General features: G+C 48.4%; 1 protein-coding gene across 3 annotated transcripts; it reads right to left on the minus strand.

Moving 5' to 3' along the window:
• Nucleotides 1–234: 234 nt before the first annotated feature.
• Nucleotides 235–18,497, minus strand: LOC114589946 (zinc finger protein RFP-like). Of its 3 annotated transcripts, none has more exons than XM_077923316.1 (9): nucleotides 18,347–18,497; nucleotides 17,548–18,194; nucleotides 16,378–16,473; nucleotides 15,093–15,323; nucleotides 13,503–13,525; nucleotides 12,573–12,691; nucleotides 12,138–12,170; nucleotides 10,836–10,865; nucleotides 235–972 (listed from the first exon to the last, which is right to left on the minus strand). In XM_077923316.1, exons 2-9 carry the CDS (start codon nucleotides 17,971–17,973, stop codon nucleotides 455–457), a joined length of 1,476 nt encoding a protein of 491 aa, XP_077779442.1. In that variant the 5' UTR covers nucleotides 17,974–18,194; nucleotides 18,347–18,497; the 3' UTR covers nucleotides 235–454. The 3 variants fall into 3 exon arrangements, with proteins under 3 accessions (XP_077779442.1, XP_077779441.1, XP_077779443.1); XM_077923315.1 differs by lacking the exon at nucleotides 235–972 and adding an exon at nucleotides 3,963–4,700; XM_077923317.1 differs by lacking the exons at nucleotides 235–972; nucleotides 10,836–10,865 and adding an exon at nucleotides 3,963–4,700.
• Between the last annotated feature and the right edge of the window lie 1,095 nt (nucleotides 18,498–19,592).

Genomic DNA, 19,592 nt, shown 5'->3' on the forward strand with positions numbered 1-19,592 from the left:
TTAGTCCTCTATTAATCCAATTATGCATGCATTTTCACAGCTGCATAAGGTCTTGTGGGGTGAGGAAGGTTTCGTAGAATTGCAGAGTTGCACGTGTCCCTGAGGGTCATCTAGTCCCACCCCCTGCAGTGCAGGAAACCTTTGCCGAACGTGGGGCTCCAACCCACAACCCTGGGATTAAGAGTCTTCTGCTCTGCCAAATCAGACAAGTCAAAAGGAAAACAAGACTGAAAGTGAGGAAAAGATGATTTATTGGGACTGTTAAAAGTGTGACTGTCTCTTTAAGAAGAAGCAAGCTGCAGAGGGAATTCTGGGGAAAGGAAGGAAAATGAACCTTCTCAAAGGGCCCTTGAAAAACTGCCCAATGTTCTCCTGGTGGTTAAATGTTTTTTATATTAGTCACTCTGGTCTGGAGAGAAACTCCTGCTGGGCCTGAGAGGCAGATTTAGTCTCCTCAGGAGATAATGAGGTGGGTTTCAAAGTCATTCAGATGAAAGAAAGGGAGGAGGGTCTCTCCAGAGAACGAGGCTCCTGAGAACGTGTAGAGTTCGGCTCCTGAGTCAGCGTGAGAAAAAGACACACGTCCCCCTTCATGGTCCAGAGTCACCCGGATCCCCCTGGGCTCCTCACTCAGGGACAGAAGAGAGTATTTAGGGGATGTCCAGGCCATGTACTCCCCTCTCGACCTTCCCACAGCCCAGATCCCCTCCTCAGGGCTAAAGGAGAAGCGGCCCTTTCTCTTCACAGACTTCCTGGCAACCCCCACAGACCACCATTTCCCACTTTCCACAGTGACTTCCCAGAAATGTCTGCCTGCTGTGAATCCCTCACGTCCCAACACACAAGAGGAGCATCTGAATCTCTCAGGATTGTCAGGCAGGGCTTGAGGTTTGTCTCCCAATCTCAGGCTTTTCCGATCCTTGGACAGGATGAGGTTGGGATGGGCTGTGTCTGGATCCAGAGTGACATTTGCTGTTGGGGAGAAGATGAGGGAGAGAGAAGATTGGGCAGAGTCAGCGGAGAGAGAGAGATGGACATCCTAATCCAAGAAACACCCGAAAAACCCCAGATTCCCTTTCAGATCAAGGGGATTTCTTTGCATCGCATGCAAGACTGAGACTCCTCCTTGCACACTTTGATCAGAATAAATATCTTCTTTTTGGTTTTTAAATCAGTTCCCTTCACTTTCTTATATTCAATGTCCATTGTGCCTGCCCTCCTCTCAACCCAGGCATTTTCAAAGGGGAAAAAACACCCAGGAAACCTTTTACTCTTCTCTTCTGTGTTATCTAAGAGGAAAGAGAGGAGAATTGGAGGAGGCAGGAGAGGAGAGAAGCTGCTTTCCTCTGACAATCTCTGTGGGAACTGGCCTTTGGGGAGCTCTGGGTTGGGCTGGGGGAGGAGGACCCCCAGCAGTAATAATAGTAGTAGTAGTAGTAGTAGTAGTAGTAGTAGTAATAACAACAACAACAACAAGTTTATTAAATTTGTGAGGTCCATGCCTTTACACAAAATACCATAAAACATTGTTAAAAGATAAACAATAAAATTATAAAAGTAAGCTAAAATTCATGTCATGCTATCCCAGCAAGGAAACTACCCAAAAAACCCCACCATTCAGGAAAGAAGATACAGCAACAGGTTAGGAGATCAATGGAAGGGACCTCACCGTTTCATCCAGGAACCATACCCTAGTTTTCATAGCCTTCACCACAAAGACTGCTACCACGTGAGAAATCCGTGGATCAGCGTCCACCAGTAAAAACTTTACTTGGTCCTCAGAGTTGACTATTGATTTGGGAATAGTTTGTAACATCGCATCCCTGAAGGCCGAATAGATGGGACAATACAACATGTAATGTATGAGATCCTCTTTGGTTCTCATATGACAAGGACATATACGCTGCTCTACTGGGATTTTTGCATATCTGCCTGACAGATAGGCCGTAGGAATGGTTTGAAAACGGGCCATGGTGAAGGCTCTCCGAAGGGTGGGATTGGTGATATTCGCTAAGTAATTGGCGCAGGTTTTGACTGTTTTCAGTCGGGGAAGCCAGTGGGAGGACCCTGGGTTCTGTATTTTTGTGATATCTAACAGAGCGTCTCTCTGCAGGATCCATTCCCGAACTTTGTCCGGGCTCCACAGTTTGAGGATATTAAACTCCGGTAGGGTGTATCTAACCAGGATCTCAGATAGGTTTGACGCCAAGTGGTGTTCTTTTGAAGAGATACAAAGGCTTGTTTGGCTAATAAGGTGTTTGAGGTATTTGCAAGGTTGATGTAAAATCGTAGGAATCTTAAATGGGCCCTGGCAGACACAGAGGGTAATAATAATAATAATAATAATAATAATAATAATAATAATATCAACATTTGCATACTGCCCATCATATATAGGTCTCAGGGTGGTCCACAGCATAAAAATACAACACAAAACCACATATAGTCTTCCCCTCACTTTCGCGGGAGTTATGTTCTGGGCCCTCGTGCACAAAAGTGAAAATCGTGTTAAGTGGGGAGCCTGTTTATTCCTGCTCTCCATCTCTCTCACCCACTTGGTCTCTCCTTCCTCCCAACCATCTTGGAAGTTTAGGCCTTGCTGCCAGGGAAGAGGAGGCAGGTGGAAGGGCAATTTTACAAAGGACTGCTTATTCCATGCTTCTCTTTGGGATTTCATATATATACCATAAGACTAGTTCCCTGAGGGAAGCGGGGAATAACTCAAAAGGTTACAAGTTTGGGGCTGAGACAGTCATGATAGGCAAGTGTAGGGCTGCCCTATTTTGAAGAGCAAGAAGTCCAGTCCAGAGGCAGAAGGCTTCTAAATCTCAGGTGCTGGAAACTGCAAGGAGGGGAGGGAGGCTGGTTTTGCTCTCTGGTCCCACTTGCAGGTGTCCCACGGGCGTCTGGGTGGCCCCTCTTGGGCGCTGGACCAAATGGGACACTTTTGTGTCCTTCCAGGGGTTGAGTGGAAGCTCACAGGGAAACGTATGATGACACACAAACATCGCCAACATCATATAGGGGATGGAGCAAGGGGAGGTGGCCCTCAGGCAGGTGGGGGGGAGGTGTCTTTATTTTGACATGTGCCACCACCCCATGGGAAATGCAGGAAAAGGAGATCAGGCTGCACCGGTCAGAAGTCACCAGCACTGATAGTGGAGCCAGAGTGAGTCCTGCCTGATATTTGAGGGGTCAATTCCACAGGCATTTGTTGTTTTAGCTCTTAGTATCCCAGGAGAGAAATCAGATGCAGCTGGTGCTGAAAAAACCCTCCTTGGGGGAGCATTGTGTATTTGGGGTGGGGCTGAGGAACACAGGCAAGGTGTCCTGCGAAATGTATAGGGCAGCACAGCCCATGGGGCCCCTTCCGGAAGCTGCCGGACTGCAGCTCCCATCCTCACTGACCCCTGGCCATGCTGGATGGGTCAGAGGGGAGTTGGAGTCCAGCATTATCCAGGGGACACCCCATTTGAGGCCCCCGATAGACAGAATCCAGCCTGTAAATAAGGAACGTTAATACATCAACCCTAAACACGTATAATTGGGCCGAAGCCCCACTCAATGCAGTGAGGTTCATTTCTGGCAACGTGTGGAGATGGGGAGGCTGTATTTGCAGAGGGCATTTGAAGCTGACGCCCTGTTCAATTTCTTTTTTATTTTCTTCCCATCTGAGGTCTCCAGAGTAAGGAGCTTTCCTGCCTGATGTGGGGGAAGGGGTTCATTTTTTAGTCCTCTATTAATCCAATTATGCATGCATTTTCACAGCTGCATAAGGTCTTGTGGGGAGAGGAAGGTTTCGTAGAATTGCAGAGCTGCGAGGGATCCTGAGGGTCATCTAGTCCCACCCCCTGCAGTGCAGGAAACCTTTGCCAAACGTGGGGCTCCAACCCACAACCCTGGGATTAAGAGTCTCGTGCTCTGCCAAATCAGACATCTCAAAAGGAAAACAAGACTGAAGGTGAGGAAAAGATGATTTATTGGGACTGTTTAAAGTGTGACTGTCTCTTTAAAAAGAAGCAAGCTACAGAGGGAATTATAGGAAAAGGAAGGAAAATGAATCTTCTCAAAGGGCCCTTGAAAAACTGCCCAAGGTTCTCCTGGTGGGTAAATATTTTTTATGTCAGTCACTCTGGTCTGGAGAGAAACTCCTGCTGGGCCTGAGAGGCAGATTTAGTCTCCTCAGGAGATAATGAGGTGGGTTTTATTTTCCCACAGATGAAAGAAAGGGAGGAGGGTCTCTCCTGAGAACGAGGCTCCTGAGAACGTGTAGAGTTCGGCTCCTGAGTCAGCGTCAGAAAAAGACACACGTCCCCCTTCATAGTCCAGAGTCACCCAGATCCTCCTGGGCTCCTCACTCAGGGACAGAAGAGAGTATTTAGGGGATGTCCAGGCCATGTACTCCCCTCTCGACCTTCCCACAGCCCAGATCCCCTCCTCAGGGCTAAAGGAGAAGCGGCCCTTTCTCTTCACAGACTTCCTGGCAACCCCCACAGACCACCATTTCCCACTTTCCACAGTGACTTCCCAGAAATGTCTGCCTGCTGTGAATCCCTCACGTCCCAACACACAAAAATAGAAGTTGATTCTCTCAAGATTATCAGGCAGGGCTTGAGGTTTGTCTCCCAATCTCAGGCTTTTCCGATCCTTGGACAGGATGAGTTCAGGATGAGCTGTGTCTGGATCCAGAGTGACATTTGCTGTTGGGGAGAAGATGAGGGAGAGAGAAGATTAGGCAGAGTCAGATGAGAGAGAGAGATGGACATCCTAATCCAAGAAACACCCGAAAAACCCAGATTCCCTTTCAGATCAAGGGGATTTCTTTGCATCGCATGCTAGACTGAGACTCCTCCTTGCAGGCTCTCATCAGAATAAATAACTTCTTTGTTTGTTTTTAACTCGGTTTCCTTCACTTTCTTATATTCAATGTCCATTGTGCCTGCCCTCCTCTCAACCCAGGCATTTTCTAAGGGGAAAAACCACCCAGGAGGAGGAGGCAGGAGAGGAGAGAAGCTGCTTTCCTCTGACAATCTCTGTGGGAACTGGCCTTTGGGGACCTCTGGGTTGGGCTGGGGGATGAGGACCCCCTGTTCTAATAATAATAATAATAATAATAATAATAATAATAATAATAATAATAATAATATCAACATTTGCATACTGCCCTTCATATATAGGTCTGAGGGTGGTCCACAGCATAAAAATACAACACAAAACCACATAGAGGCTTCCCCTCACTTTTGCGGGAGTTATGTTCTGGGCCCTCGTGCACAAAAGTGAAAATCGTGTTAAGTGGGGAGCCTGTTTATTCCTGCTCTCCATCTCTCTCACCCACTTGGTCTCTCCTTCCTCCCAACCATCTTGGAAGTTTAGGGCTTGCCGCCAGGGAAGAAGAGGCAGGTGGCAGCGCAATTTTACAAAGGGCTGCTTATTCCATGCTTCTCTTTGGGATTTAATATATACAGTACCATAAGCGGGGAATAACTCAAAAGGTTACCAGTTTGGGGCTGAGACAGTCATGATAGGCAAGTGTAGGGCTGCCCTATTTTGAAGAGCAAGAAAGAGGACACATTGGCCAACTTCGACTTTTAACCATGGATCACTATGATGATTCTCATTTGAAATACCCCTACTATATGTAGGCTGTAGTAGGTGTGATATATTGCTAGTAGCAATGCTCTTAACTTTCAACAACAAAAGAATAGTAAGAATGCATATCACTCCCTCACTTGCCACATGAAATATTTGGGCACATGTTCACATCTTTCTGAATGTAAGTGTGCACAGAACAATTCATTAACCTGTTGAACATCTGCATCTGGACTCTCCTTAAGGGCAGGGGGATGTTAACTCTTGCCCTCCTGGACTCCTTCTCTTTATCTTGTAGCTGAGCCAGCATCCTTTTGCTTCAGCCACAAGAGAAGGGATTTTACAGTATGTCGCTAACTTAAGATGCTGCTCTGTTGTGATTCTCTGCTGCAGGTTAGCCTAACCGGGTGCCTTGGATCTGACTCTAATGCAGGCATAGGCAACCTTGGCCTTCCAGATGTTTTGGGACTACAACTCCCATGATCCCTAGCTAACAGGACCAGTGGTCAGGAATGATGGGAATTGTAGTGCTGAAACATCTGGAGGGCCGAGGTAGCCTATGCCTGTTCTAATGCAATATTAAAATTTTCATGAGTTCTTGTAAACCAAAAAACTGAACAAGAAACCTTGGGGACATTTTCCCAATTTTAATAATCTGCCCCGATACAAATTTTAAGAAATTTTGATCATGAAAATAATAATAATAATAATAATAATAATTTATTATTTGTACCCCGCCCATCTGGCTGGGTTTCCCCAGCCACTCTGGGCGGCTTCCATAGAAACCAAAAACCCCACTAAAATATTATACATTAAAAACTTCCCTGAACAGGGCTGCCTTAAGATGTCTTCTGAATGTCAGGTAGTTGTTTATCGTTTTGACATCTGATGGGAGGGCATTCCACAGGGCAGGCGCCACTACCGAAAAGGCCCTCTGCCTGGTTCCCTGTAGCTTTGCTTCTCGCAATGAGGGAACCGCCAGAAGGCCCTCGGCGCTGGACCTCAGCGTCCGGGCAGAACGATGGGGGTGGAGACGCTCCTTCAGGTATACTGGGCCGAGGCCATTTAGGGCTTTAAAGGTCAACACCAACACTTTGAATTGTGCTCGGAAACGTACTGGGAGCCAATGTAGGTCTTTCAAGACCGGTGTTATGTGGTCTCGGCGGCTGCCCCCAGTCACCAGTCTAGCTGCCGCATTCTGGATTAGCTGTAGTTTCCGAGTCACCTTCAAAGGTAGCCCCACGTAGAGCGCATTGCAGTAGTCCAAGCGGGAGATAACTAGAGCATGCACCACTCTGGCGAGACAGTCCGCGGGCAGGTAGGGTCTCAGCCTGCGTACCAGGTGGAGTTGGTAGACAGCTGCCCTGGATACAGAATTGACCTGCGCCTCCATGGACAGCTGTGAGTCCAAAATGACTCCCAGGCTACGCACCTGGTCCTTCAGGGGCACAGTTACCCCATTCAGGACCAGGGAGTCCTCCACACCAGCCCGCCCCCTGTCCCCCAAAAACAGTACTTCTGTCTTGTCAGGATTCAACTTCAACCCATTAGCCGCCATCCATCCTCCAACCGCCTCCAGGCACTCACACAGGACCTTCACCGCCTTCACTGGCTCTGATTTGAAAGAGAGGTAGAGCTGGGTATCATCTGCATATTGATGGACACCCAGTCCAAACCCCCTGGTGATCTCTCCCAGCGGCTTCATATAGATGTTAAAAAGCATGGGGGAGAGGACGGAACCCTGAGGTACCCCACAAGTGAGGGCCCAAGGGTCTGAACACTCATCCCCCACCACCACTTTCTGAACACGGCCCAGGAGGAAGGAGCGGAACCACTGTATAACAGTGCCCCCAGCTCCCAACCCCTCTAGACGGTCCAGAAGGATGTTATGGTCGATTGTATCAAAGGCCGCTGAGAGATCCAGCAGAACTAGGAAACAGCTCTCACCTTTGTCCCTAGCTCGCCGGAGATCATCAACCAGTGCGACCAAGGCAGTTTCAGTCCCATGATGAGGCCTGAACCCCGATTGGAAGGGATCCAAATGGTCCGTATCCTCCAGGCGTGCCTGGAGTTGTTCAGCAACCACACGCTCAATCACCTTGCCCAAGAATGGAAGATTTGAGACTGGGCGATAGTTGGCCATACTGGCCGGGTCTAAAGATGGTTTTTTAAGAAGCGGTTTAATGACCGCCTCTTTCAGCAGACCTGGGAATGTTCCCTCACAGAGGGAAGCATTCACCACCCCGCAGAGCCCATCGCCCAGCCCTTCCCGGCTTGCTTTTATTAGCCAGGATGGGCAAGGATCAAAAAGACAGGTGGTTGGTTTCACGCGTCCAAGCAGCCTGTCCACATCCTCGGGGGTAACGGATTGAAATTGGTTCCATGCAACTTGACCAGACAGAGCTCCAGCACTCTCCCGCCCCAGCCCTGCTCCCACGGTGGTGTCTAGCTCCTTCCGAATATGAGTGATTTTATCTGCAAAAAACTTTGCAAAATCGTTGCAGGAGATCTTGGGGTCTTTACAAGGCCCCGATGTTAAAGGTGGTTCCGTTAAATTGCGGACCACCTGAAAGAGTCTCCTGCTACTATTTTCTGCAGATGCAATAGAGGCGGTGAAGAAAGTCTTCTTCGCCGTCGCTATCGCCACTTGGTAGGCTCGACGTTGAGCTCTAACCTGTGTCCGGTCAGATTCGGAGTGAGTTTTCTGCCACCGACGCTCTAGCCGTCTCAGCGATTGTTTCATCGCCCTCAGCTCCGAAGAAAACCACGGGGCTGTCCGGGCTCCATGCAATCGGAGAGGGCGCTTCGGAGCCAGACAGTCGATAGCCCTGGTTAACTCCACATTCCAGCGGGCCACCAGGGAATCAGCTGAAAGGCCATCAACATGGGATAAAGCATCCCCTACCACTCTCTGGAAACCATTTGGATCCATTAAGTGGCGGGGGCGGACCATCCGAATTGGTCCCACCTCCCTGCAGAGGGGAAGGGTCGCGGAGAAGTCCAGTTGCACCAGGAAGTGATCTGACCATGGCACTTCTTTAGTTTCACTTTTACTTAGTGTCAGATCACCCACGTCACTAGAGGTGAATACCAGATCTAAGGCATGTCCATGACTATGAGTTGGGCCCAACTTATTCAGGGACAGCCCCATGGAGGCCATGCTTTCCACGAAGTCCCGAGCGGCCCCTTGTAAGGTCGTGTCGGCATGGATGTTAAAATCCCCTAGGACAACCAAACTAGGAGTCTCCAGGAGAACATCCGCCACGACCTGAAGCAGCTCGAACAGGGAATCCTTGGTGCAGCGGGGAGGTCGGTACACCAAAAGGAATCCTGTACTGCCCCTATTGCCCAACTTCCAGAACATGCACTCAGAAAACTGGGTCTTCCCAGTAGGACGCCTGATGCAAACTAATGACTTCCTAAAAATCACTGCAACCCCCCCTCCCCGCCCACATGACCTGGGTTGCTGTGCGTAAGAGAAACCTGGTGGGCAAGCGGCAGCAAGGACAGGCCCATCCGCTTCATCCAACCAGGTCTCTGTCACACATGCCAGGTCAAATCCTCCATCCACAATCAGGTCGTGGATGGCAGTGGTTTTATTCATCATTGACCTGGCATTACACAGCAACACCTTCAGGTTATGTGGGTTTCCCCTGTTGATTCCAGTATCCATCCGGTCAAGGCCAGACCCGGAGGCAGGGATAGTCTTCAAACAACGACTAAACCTGCCTCCTCGGTAATGACATGGTCTGGTCTTGGCGTAACTCCGCCTCCTGCCCATGATCACCGAGATCGGATGTCCCAGTGCTTCCTCCCCTGTGGAACTTGTCCCAGCCATCGTGTTGGCTGGGGCCCCACTCCCAGGCAGCCCTGATCCCGCCCCTTAAAAACAAAACACAAACTATACAGAACCAATAAAACAACAGAAAACAAAAACAGAACAATTATACTAAAATTAATCCCCAACCAAATATCCATCCCACCCACCCACCCCCAACAAGGGAAAAAGGAAAAAAAGAAATACAAATTTAAATTGCCACCGACTGCTTGAGGACATTTTAAAACACATTGGAACAGGGAAGCAATTGCAGAACACTTCCCAGCTTCCCCAAAAGTTTGTTCCAAATAAGGGCCTGGGCCACGCCCCCTGGGCCAGTTGGAAAAGGCCCTGGAAGGGAGCAGGCCCTGCAGTCCTCACCCAGCCGATGGTCCGAGGCTTCCCTGCAGCAGGAGTCCCTTTATAGCCGGGAGAGAGGGCCTGGGCCACACCCCCTGGGCCAGATGGAAAAGGCCCTGGAAGGGAGCAAGCCCTGCAGTCCTCACCCAGCCGATGGTCCGAGGCCTCCCCGCAGCAGGAGTCCCTTTATAGCCGGGAGAGAGGGCCTGGGCCACGCCCCCTGGGCCAGATGGAAAAGGCCCTGGAAGGGAGCAAGCCCTGCAGTCCTCACCCAGCCGATGGTCCGAGGCTTCCCTGCAGCAGGAGTCCCTTTATAGCCGGGAGAGAGGGCCTGGGCCACACCCCCTGGGCCAGATGGAAAAGGCCCTGGAAGGGAGCAAGCCCTGCAGTCCTCACCCAGCCGATGGTCCGAGGCTTCCCCGCAGCAGGAGTCCCTTTATAGCCGGGAGAGAGGGCCTGGGCCACACCCCCTGGGCCAGATGGAAAAGGCCCTGGAAGGGAGCAAGCCCTGCAGCCCTCACCCAGCCGATGGTCCGAGGCTTCCCTGCAGCAGGAGTCCCTTTATAGCCGGGAGAGAGGGCCTGGGCCACGCCCCCTGGGCCAGATGGAAAAGGCCCTGGAAGGGAGCAAGCCCTGCAGTCCTCACCCAGCCGATGGTCCGAGGCTTCCCTGCAGCAGGAGTCCCTTTATAGCCGGGAGAGAGGGCCTGGGCCACACCCCCTGGGCCAGATGGAAAAGGCCCTGGAAGGGAGCAAGCCCTGCAGTCCTCACCCAGCCGACATGGCTGGGAAAAAGAGGACACATGGCAACCAGGCATGAAAAAGGTCACATGATGGAAAAGCAACCAGACTCTCTCTAGCCAGGAGTAAAGCTCTGCCCTCCTCCGCCTGATCCTTCTGGGAAGTTTCTCTCCCCCCTTCAAGTCCACCTTCTCTGCCTTTGTGGCACAAACAGCAGGGCTAGAGTCAAGCGGTGGATGGTTCTCAACTGTACAGAAGAGACTCTTGACCCCCCATGTAACACTAGTCCCCCCCCCTCCTGTGAATTGGGGTCTCCATGTGAAATTTACCTCTCTGGAGACTTCTGAGTGACTGGACATCTGAGGAAGCAAAAAGAGAGGCTTAATGGTCTACACTGCAATAGTTCAAAGAAAATCTTTTTACAAAACATCACCATAACATAGCATCTGTTGTTTCCTTATTTCAAGCAAAAGATGGCATCATAAAACGAGTAATTGAAAGACAACAACTGTAGGCCTAAGGAATTAAAACAACTAACCTGTTTAGCTGTGATTCCTGCATTGCAGGGGGTTGGACTAGATTAGGGGTCAGCAAACGTTTTCAGCAGGGGGCCGGTCCACTGTCCTCAGACCTTGTGGGGGGCCGAACTATATTTTTTGGGGGGGAGGGGAAATGAACAAAATCCTATTCCCCACAAATAACCCAGAGATGCATTTTAAATAAAAGGACACATTCTACTCATGTAAAAACACGCTGATTCCCGGACAGTCTGCGGGCAGGATTTAGAAGAAGATTGGGCTGGATCCAGCCCCCAGGCCTCAGTTTGCCTACCCATGGACTAGATGATCCTTGGGATCCTTTCAAACTCTACTATTCCATGATTCCATGGGGAAATCAGAAATGGTAAACCATGCTAGAAAATGGCGGAATACAATCATTCAGAATCCATGAATGAAATGGGGATCTGTACTGAATGGCTGGAGGAAGGTTAACATCTGCGCCAAGTGAACTGGTGGGAAAAAGCTCTTCAAAGCGGAATTTCCAAGCATGCTGACAAACCAAAGGAAGAATCGGCAGAGCTTTACCCTGTAATTCAAAGGGTCTCATGCAATGGGAAGTCCTCCCTCCTGGAATGGGGCTGATCTCAAAAGCCCCAGAAGAACCTCTGCAGATTGTGTGGAGGGAAAACAAAATGCAAGGGAGATTCCTTATACACGAGAACTCGACAAGATGGACATTGGACTGACCCTGCAGGAACCTCCTTAAGGTTTTGTAAGATATTGTAAGACTCTGAGGGTTTTCCCTACAAACAAGCAGTATATAGATTTTATGAAAGAAAGCAAAATCTATAAAATTGAGGGTGAAACCAGGGTACTAGTCTATAGGCAGGAGTAAAACTCAGACTGGTGTGCGGGTTCTTCGCAAGGACAAGCTCTGCCCCCAATCCAAGCCTTCAAACCCTCTCCCAGTTCATTCATGGGACAGAAAAAGAACCAAAACCCCCTAGAGGACTGTTACCAAGAGTGACGCCATTGATGGGGGTACTAAAGTCTGCAGAAGGAAAGGTTCAACACCCATGAAATATCAGTCCCCATCCCTCCTGTCAAATTGTTCCTCCCCTGGAAATTTACCTTTCTGAGTCTGTTTTTTGTATAACACAGCATCTGAGGAAGCAAAAAGATATAAAGTGTTAGGGCAACACTCTTCCACCTGAGATAAATCTCCATACAAAAGTAACACTTCATAATGTGGCATCCTCAAATTGACTCCATTCAGAGCAGGAGAACCTCCATAAGGACAACCCCAGATTGTGTAGACTGGTAACCAAAAGGAAAAGGAGGTTCTGTATAATTGAAAACAAATACACTCTGGTTCAGGCTTTGTTTACAGGATCCAGCCTCACAATATACATGGGCCATTCTGGGGGACAGGAAATGAAGGCTGGAGCCCCAAGAAGGAAGGTATCCTGGGGTTACTCAATTCCATGCAATAAGAGCCTGGCATGTTCAGTTCTGAAGAAATATTAGAATTCCCAGTGTGAAATCCTGGCAGCCAATTTTCATTACCTTTCCATTGTTTCATTGCATCCTCCACAAGGTGATTTACATCACAGGATTCTAAGACCCTGTTCCTCAGTTCTGGAGGGAAAGGCAGTGGCTTCTCTGGACTCTCTCTTTTCTCATACCTGGTGAAAAGAAAAACAATGTCTGCACGTTAAAATCCACAATTTCTGTTAAAGGAAAAGAAAGGAATTGAGAGGAGGAAGCTGGCTGTGGGAGGCCTAGAGGGACAGGCAGGCACCTGATTGGGGAGTTTCTTCCTCACTACGGACTCCTCAGCCAGACCCCCAAGGGCCAAAACAGCAACCCCAGGCCTCTGGGTCTCCCCACTGATGTCTATTCAATGAAGAAGCAGAATCATATTGTATCAAGGGGCAGGAATTGTCTGAGGTTGATGAGAGCACAGCACACATTTCCTTTCTCTAGATGTCCCCAGAGAAGGGGAGAGGAAGAAAAAGAGATGCACTTTTGTTGGGAAACAAGAAATGTTCCTTCAAACCTCTACTCTGCACCTGAGTGACACCTTAAATATAAATACCGCAGCTGGAATATGGTCAAGAAAATAGCCAATTCCTGCTCCTTGGTGAGAAATCGCCCCCTCCCAAGGGGCTCTATGGGGCAGGAGTTTGCTTGGGACAGGGTGGGGGCCCGGCATAGTGTTTGCTGCAGAGTGACTGAACTGGTCAGTCTAGAAGGAAACAACTGAGGCAGGCATGTCCAACTCCCAAGAGACTGTGATCTCCTCACAGTATAAAAAGACCAACTGTGATCTACCCATTGTCAAGTCCCAAAGAGGGGGTCCTGTTTTACCTGTGAGATGCCTCAGGGAGTGAGTCCTACAGTCTCCCCCCTGCAGCCCCTGGAGGGCCATGTCTGAGGTTCCTGCATCTCAGCTTCAAAGAGTGATGCTAATGGAAATGAGCCAGATCCACTTACCTCTGCAAGGTCCTTCTCACATCCTAGAGGGGAAAGGAGAAGGGAATTCACTGCACACCACAGGCCACACTAGGAAGACCCCCTCAGACCCTGGCCCTCAGATGCCAGTCTGCCTGGCACATGGCAAGGTTTGTGGGCAGGGATGGTGGAACCAGCCAGTTTTGGTTTCTCACAGCTTTTATTTTTCCAATATGAAATTATGAATTTTTCCAATATCAAGTTCTCCACATTTCCACATCAGTTTGCAATTATTGTTGAAAATCCTTATGAAAATCCACCAGCATTTAAGGGAATCTCATGTTTATGGATTCAATAGAAGATTCCAACCCATCTCATGTCTTAGATTATAATTTATTAACTTTAATCCAGTTTGCATTGTGCAATTTAGACATAAGCAAGCCTACAGGATAATCCTACCAGAGAACTGTCCCAAATTGTCTTCCATAGAAGTCCCCAAATTTCACATTCTACTTTCCAACTGGAAATAAAAAAGCACCTGCAGCATAAAATGCCTCCAATGGGGTAATAAAACAGCCTCGGTCCTGTATACCTGAAGGAGCGTCTCCACCCCCATCGTTCTGCCCGGACACTGAGGTCCAGCGCCGAGGGCCTTCTGGCAGTTCCCTCCTTGCAAGAAGTGAGGTTACAGGGAACCAAGCAGAGGGCCTTCTTGGTAGTGGCGCCCGCCCTGTGGAAGGCCCTCCCAGCAGATATCAAGGCAATAAACAACCATTTTGCCTTTAAAAGAAAACTGAAGGTGGCCCTGTTTAGGGAAGTTTTTAATGTCTGATGCTGTATTGTTTTTAATATTCGGTTGGAAACCGCTCAGAGTGGCTGGGGAAACCCAGCCAGATGGGTGGGATATAAATATATTAACAACAACAACAACAACAATAATAATAATTAATAATAATATAGCTTCTTTGGGCTCATCCATACTTCTGCTTTTCCTGTGCTCAGAAAACACGGGTCCAAGTGGTTTTGCCTTTGCCCTGGCACTTTCCCTCAGGAAAAACCTGCTCCTTGGTGCAACATCAAAGCAAACGTCAATCTGGATAAAACCTGGCTGAGGTTTGCTCTAATTCAGCAGTAGAGAGCAGGTTTTCCTGGAGGAAAGGGGTGGGACAGGATGAGTCCCTCTGTCTTGCTCTTTGGTCACTGTGACTGAGCACCATTTTGGGCTGATCTGGATCCATTGTGAAGGGGATCAACCAAGAAGTTGTGGAGGGAACAGGAAGAGAAATTTGGTCAAGAGACTGGCTCATGTCAGAAGGAGGCCTGAACTCATCCTCACTGAAGCCCAGCCCAGGGCAGGAAGGCAGCATTGCCAAGAAGGAAGGCATTTGGAGAAAAATCATCAGCAAAGAGCAGAAAACCACCTCCTGTTCCATCAAGAACACAGAAGAATCTCTAGTCTGCATTCAGGTGAGTTCAGCATCCCAGGTCTCTTGGGTCTTCCTGTCCATTACATACCTGACTAGAGGCTCCATCATCTGAACCCCTGCACTCCTTGCATAAATGAAAGAGACACATGAAGGATTGGAGGCAGCCTTTTCCGGGAGCCTTGGGCTGTTCCTGACACCGTCTTACCTGCAGGAGTTCACTCGCTGGCTGCTGACTCTTCTTCTCCATCTCCTGGATGATCCTCTCAAGAGAGGAGAGTTTCCTGGAGAGTCTGGCCAGCTGCTCATCCCTTCTCCCTGCAATCTCCTTCTCCACCTCTTCCACATGATTCAGCAGACCTTTTTCTTGTTCTTCCAGGAACTGGCGCAGTTCTCTGAACTTCTCCACAATCTTCAGCCTCTCTGTTTCTGTTAATTTCTGCAAGAAAAGAGGAGGTCTGAGTGTGTTTGGTGCTTAGCCTCGAAACAGCAGAAAGAGAATTATGAGAATTCCACAGGGAGGACACTTCTGATATTTCTATAGACATGAAACCTCCAGTGGCTAAAGAAGTAAATCTTTATTTTGAGGGGAGGCCCTCTACCTTTGCTGTTTCTGTTGACTTCCATTTTGCAGATGGATACAGCCTAAAGGAAGGAGCTCTTTTTTCCTAGCCAAGGATGTTCCTTGCATGTTTTGGGGCATGGCATAACCAGAGTTCACAGTTGTTCAGAGAACATCCAGGGACATAAAACGCCCCTCAGTTTAGACTGGGGCCATTTAGGTGTAGGAAGGAACAGAAACAGAGGAGGAGGAGGAGGACAAAGTGCTGAGTTTTTCCTTTTCTCTTTAGGGAGAGATCCCCGTTCATCCCCGTAGCTCCCCTGTTTTCTTTAAAGGTTCAAAATGGCCTGAGTTTCCTAAAAATGAACAAGAGCGCACATTTAGAAAGACAATTCTTTAGTAATATTTATGGTAAATCAGGATTTGGATTGAATTGCTTCCACCCTTTCAGCTCACAAGTCCTCAGGCTTCTCCTTGACTGCTATTCACATAATAAATGACAAGGGGAAATAAACTCAATTTAGCTGCATTCAAAGGTGAACTTACCTGATTCGCTCTTGCTGAAAAAATATGGAGACCAAAACAGAGCTTTAAAATTCTGATATTTTCAAGCTTGACCCAGCCAGGTAATATTCACAAAAAATGTATTTATGAGGGTAAAGTACAGATCAAAATATTTATACAAGGAGGTAGCTACCCTAACATCTGATTCATAACAGGCTGATGTGGAAAAAGGAGAAATGTGGAGAAGCTGAAACAGGCAGATTTCTCCATTCCTCCTCAGTCCTGACTCTCTTCTTCTTCTTCTTCTTCTTCTTCTTCTTCCTCTTCCTCTTCCTCTTCCTCTTCTTCTCTATTGAATTTATACACTGCCCTATACCTGGAGGTCTCAAGTGCTTGTTCCCTGTCTAGTAACAACAGAGACACTTACAAGGAGGTCTTTGCTTTCCTTGTCCAGATCTGCTTGATGGGCCAGAATTTCCTCTCTCTCTTTCCTCAGAATCTCCAGGCGGCGACAGATCTCTCCCTAAAGAGAAAAGGAAAAATTCAGCTTTGATTGAGACACACAGAGAAATTAAAATCATAATGGCTTCTTGAGCCCAGTGGCCTTGCTATAATAGCAAAGTAATTTACTGGTGGAAATAAAAGTTCAAAGGTTTTCAGCCTTTTTGGGTCCACGGCTCCATGGATCAGCTACCCTGTGGGGCTCAGGATCCCAATTAGGTCCCCCCTTGCCTGCAGAGCTGGCAGCCCCTCACCTTTTCTCAAACACCCTCCCTTGTGGAGTGATCTCTCAGCCTCCCCTCCTCTCCTTGGAAGTCCCAGCCTGACTTCTCATCTTGAGGTCTCAGGGAGAAGTGGGAAGAGGAGGAGGAGGAGGAAGTGCTAAGGCAGGATCCAACCTGGGATGTACCATTCTAGCGTCAAAGAGATAGTGAGGTCAGGCCAAGAGGCGAGAGATGCAGGGATAGACCAGAACGTTTCAAAATTTGGGGTGGGAGGAGATCCTCAGCCCCCCCCCAACCTCATTGCAGAGGCTCCAAAGCACCCCTAGAATAAGCCACCAGTAGGTCCTTCCACTCCCCACTCCCAAATCTGCTTCCAACAGATACTTGGGGGGTGGGATAAGGCACCATCTGGTCAATTCCTGGCTAACAGTCCCCTCCCCACCCCACGCTGATCCCTTGCTGCTCTCTGTTTTGTAGGGCATTGAGGAGGAATCCTGGTAACCAAAGGAGACATGTACTTAGTTGTCTATGTGCCATTCACATTTCAACTGTTCTAAATATATACAAAGCAGCCTTTCAGGGGCATGTGGACAAGGTTAACCCTTTCTCTCCCTGCCATGGTCCCAACCCTAATCTTTGAAGCTGCTGTGAGTATTTCAAGATCCCCTTGTGCCCCTGGCAAAGAGAAAGACTTCAGCTCCCCCCTCCAGCCACCCCAGGAGCCCTCAGGCTTCCCCTGGGCTGCTTCCAAGGCGATAAACAACGACCAATCAATGCCATGTCTACTTTGGACTTCAGAATTACAAAGCAAACCTCCCAAGAAGAATCCACAGCTATTTATTTCTCCCCCTCCAGATCCAGGGATCTCCTACCTTGTATTCCTCCAAAGCCTCTTCCAGAGGAATCACCTTGTGATTTTCATGTTCCTTTGACTTGTCACACACCACGCAGATGGGGGCTTCGTGGACTTTGCAGAAGAGCTTGAGGGGCTCCTGGTGATCCTCGCAGACTCCTCCTTTCCCTCCTTCCTCCTTTCCCTCTTGAAGGCTGAGATTCTGGGCTATTTCCACCATATTAGCCAATTGCCGGTTGGAGACGAGGCTCCTTCTCTGGACTCTTTCCCTGCACTGAGGGCAGGAAGCCTCTGCCTCCGATTCCCCCCAGAACAGGACCAAGCAGGATCGGCAGAAGTTGTGCCCACACTCTGGGATGGTGACTGGATCCTTGAAGTAATCCAGGCAGATGGAGCAAGTGGCTTCATCACGGAGACGCTGGATGTGACCCCCTGCAGCAGCCATGGCTCCCTCGTGCTGAAGACTCAGTTAAGTTTCGCTTTTTCAGTTTTCAGTCACTGGGAGTTTCCCTTCCTGGAAATGACTCAGTGATCACGTGATCTTTATTTTAAAAAACACAAACACATGTCTCCAGGTCTTTGCAATTGCTGAATGTTTTCTCAAGTAGCAGACAATGCTTCTGGATTGCTTCCCATGCTTTTGATTACACACAAACACACATGTACCTATTACAGATAGGTAGCCGTGTTGGTCTGCCATAGTCAAAACGAGGTATCTGAAGAAGTGTGCATGCACACGAAAGCTAATACCTAGAACTAACTTAGTTGGTCTTTAAGGTGCTACTGGAAGGAATATTTTTTTGTTTTGACACATGTACCTAGTAAGTTGTGGTATTCATACTGCAACATTTTTCATTCATAGGCTTCCTTGTCATTTTTGAATTGGAGAAAATCTGCCTCTGCCCTAAATGGATAGGAGTTCTGATTTAGCAGGTGGGACTTGATTCCGTGAAGAGAACTCCTAAAAGTCTGGTTTTATCCCCTTTTAGCAGGCTGGCGAAGAACTTCAGATTGAAACAGACGCTTTCAGCTGTGATAGGAATTTTGAGGTCTTGGATATATGTTAAATGTTCATAAGTGTACCAACCAAGCACATACATGGATCAGCATAGGAAGGCCAACCTGGAACCATTTTGATTCCTAAACTGACCAAATCTTTTCTCTGCAAGGTCAAAGTGGGAAACCTCCTCATTGTCTCTTTCCTCACAAGTCCTGCCTTAAGGACACATTTAAGATATGAACAGGGTGTGAACTGGTGACATGGCCCAGGAACTAAGCTACCCAGGAAATCTAATCAAGTAACCTGCCAGACAGGAGATAAACAACGACAGGAGAAAAACAACATTCAAATGTTCTGTTTTAGACCGCCTTTTTTGTGATGTAGGTGTGATGTATCTGAGGGGTGGTCTTAGGTTACACCCCTTCTGTGATGTATGTATGATGTTTCTGGGGGTGGTCTTGATCTACAGGTTGGCAATTTCAAAAGTCTTTATAAGGCCTTACATGCCATTTTTCTGGGTCCCTCCTCTCTCCTGCGGGTGAGGGGAGCACCCTGTTGCAACAGATCAATAAAGATCAGGCTTACTAGCTGCTTTGCTTCTCAATATTCTCTGGTTGGCCTCTGTTATTCTCTCCTACCAATAGGGAACCTATGTAAGGACTCTATATGGGCTCTTGGATACCCCATAAGGGAAAAGGGCAATTTTTGTTTACAACACAGCCTTGCCAACCTGGTGCCCTCTGTTTGCTTAAGACTTCAGCTCCCATCATCCCTGGCCAGGACATCTCCAGGTATGGTTGGGAAGACCTTGCAGAGCCACTGCCAGTCAGTGGAGGCATACTGACCTCGATGGACCTGGCAGAAGGCACCATCTGCATGGTTGCAGCCCAGTTTTGGAGTTCCTTCCCTAGATATGAATGCCTGGTGAGACTTGGCTATTATTATTAATCAATATTACTACACAGTGTAAAGTCTTCCTATATTCCTAATAAAGTGTGGTGCCTTCCAATGGCTGAAAAACCTGGAGGGCTTTAACAGGGGATTAGATACAATTCCTGGAGGAT

This window comes from Podarcis muralis, chromosome 2 (genome assembly GCF_964188315.1).
Source record: "Podarcis muralis chromosome 2, rPodMur119.hap1.1, whole genome shotgun sequence".
Lineage (NCBI taxonomy): Eukaryota > Metazoa > Chordata > Lepidosauria > Squamata > Lacertidae > Podarcis > Podarcis muralis.

Bases quoted from the DNA above. Each gene is read 5' to 3' on its own strand.
- LOC114589946 (XM_077923316.1), bottom strand. From the start codon at position 17,973: ATGGCTGCTGCAGGGGGTCACATCCAGCGTCTCCGTGATGAAGCCACT. The intron at 13,526-15,092 runs GTAAGACGGTGT...TTTCCCCTCTAG, and splicing joins CAGCGAGTGAACTCCTGCAG to GATGTGAGAAGGACCTTGCA. The intron at 10,866-12,137 runs GTAAATTTCCAG...TTGCTTCCTCAG, and splicing joins CAAAAAACAGACTCAGAAAG to ATGTCCAGTCACTCAGAAGT.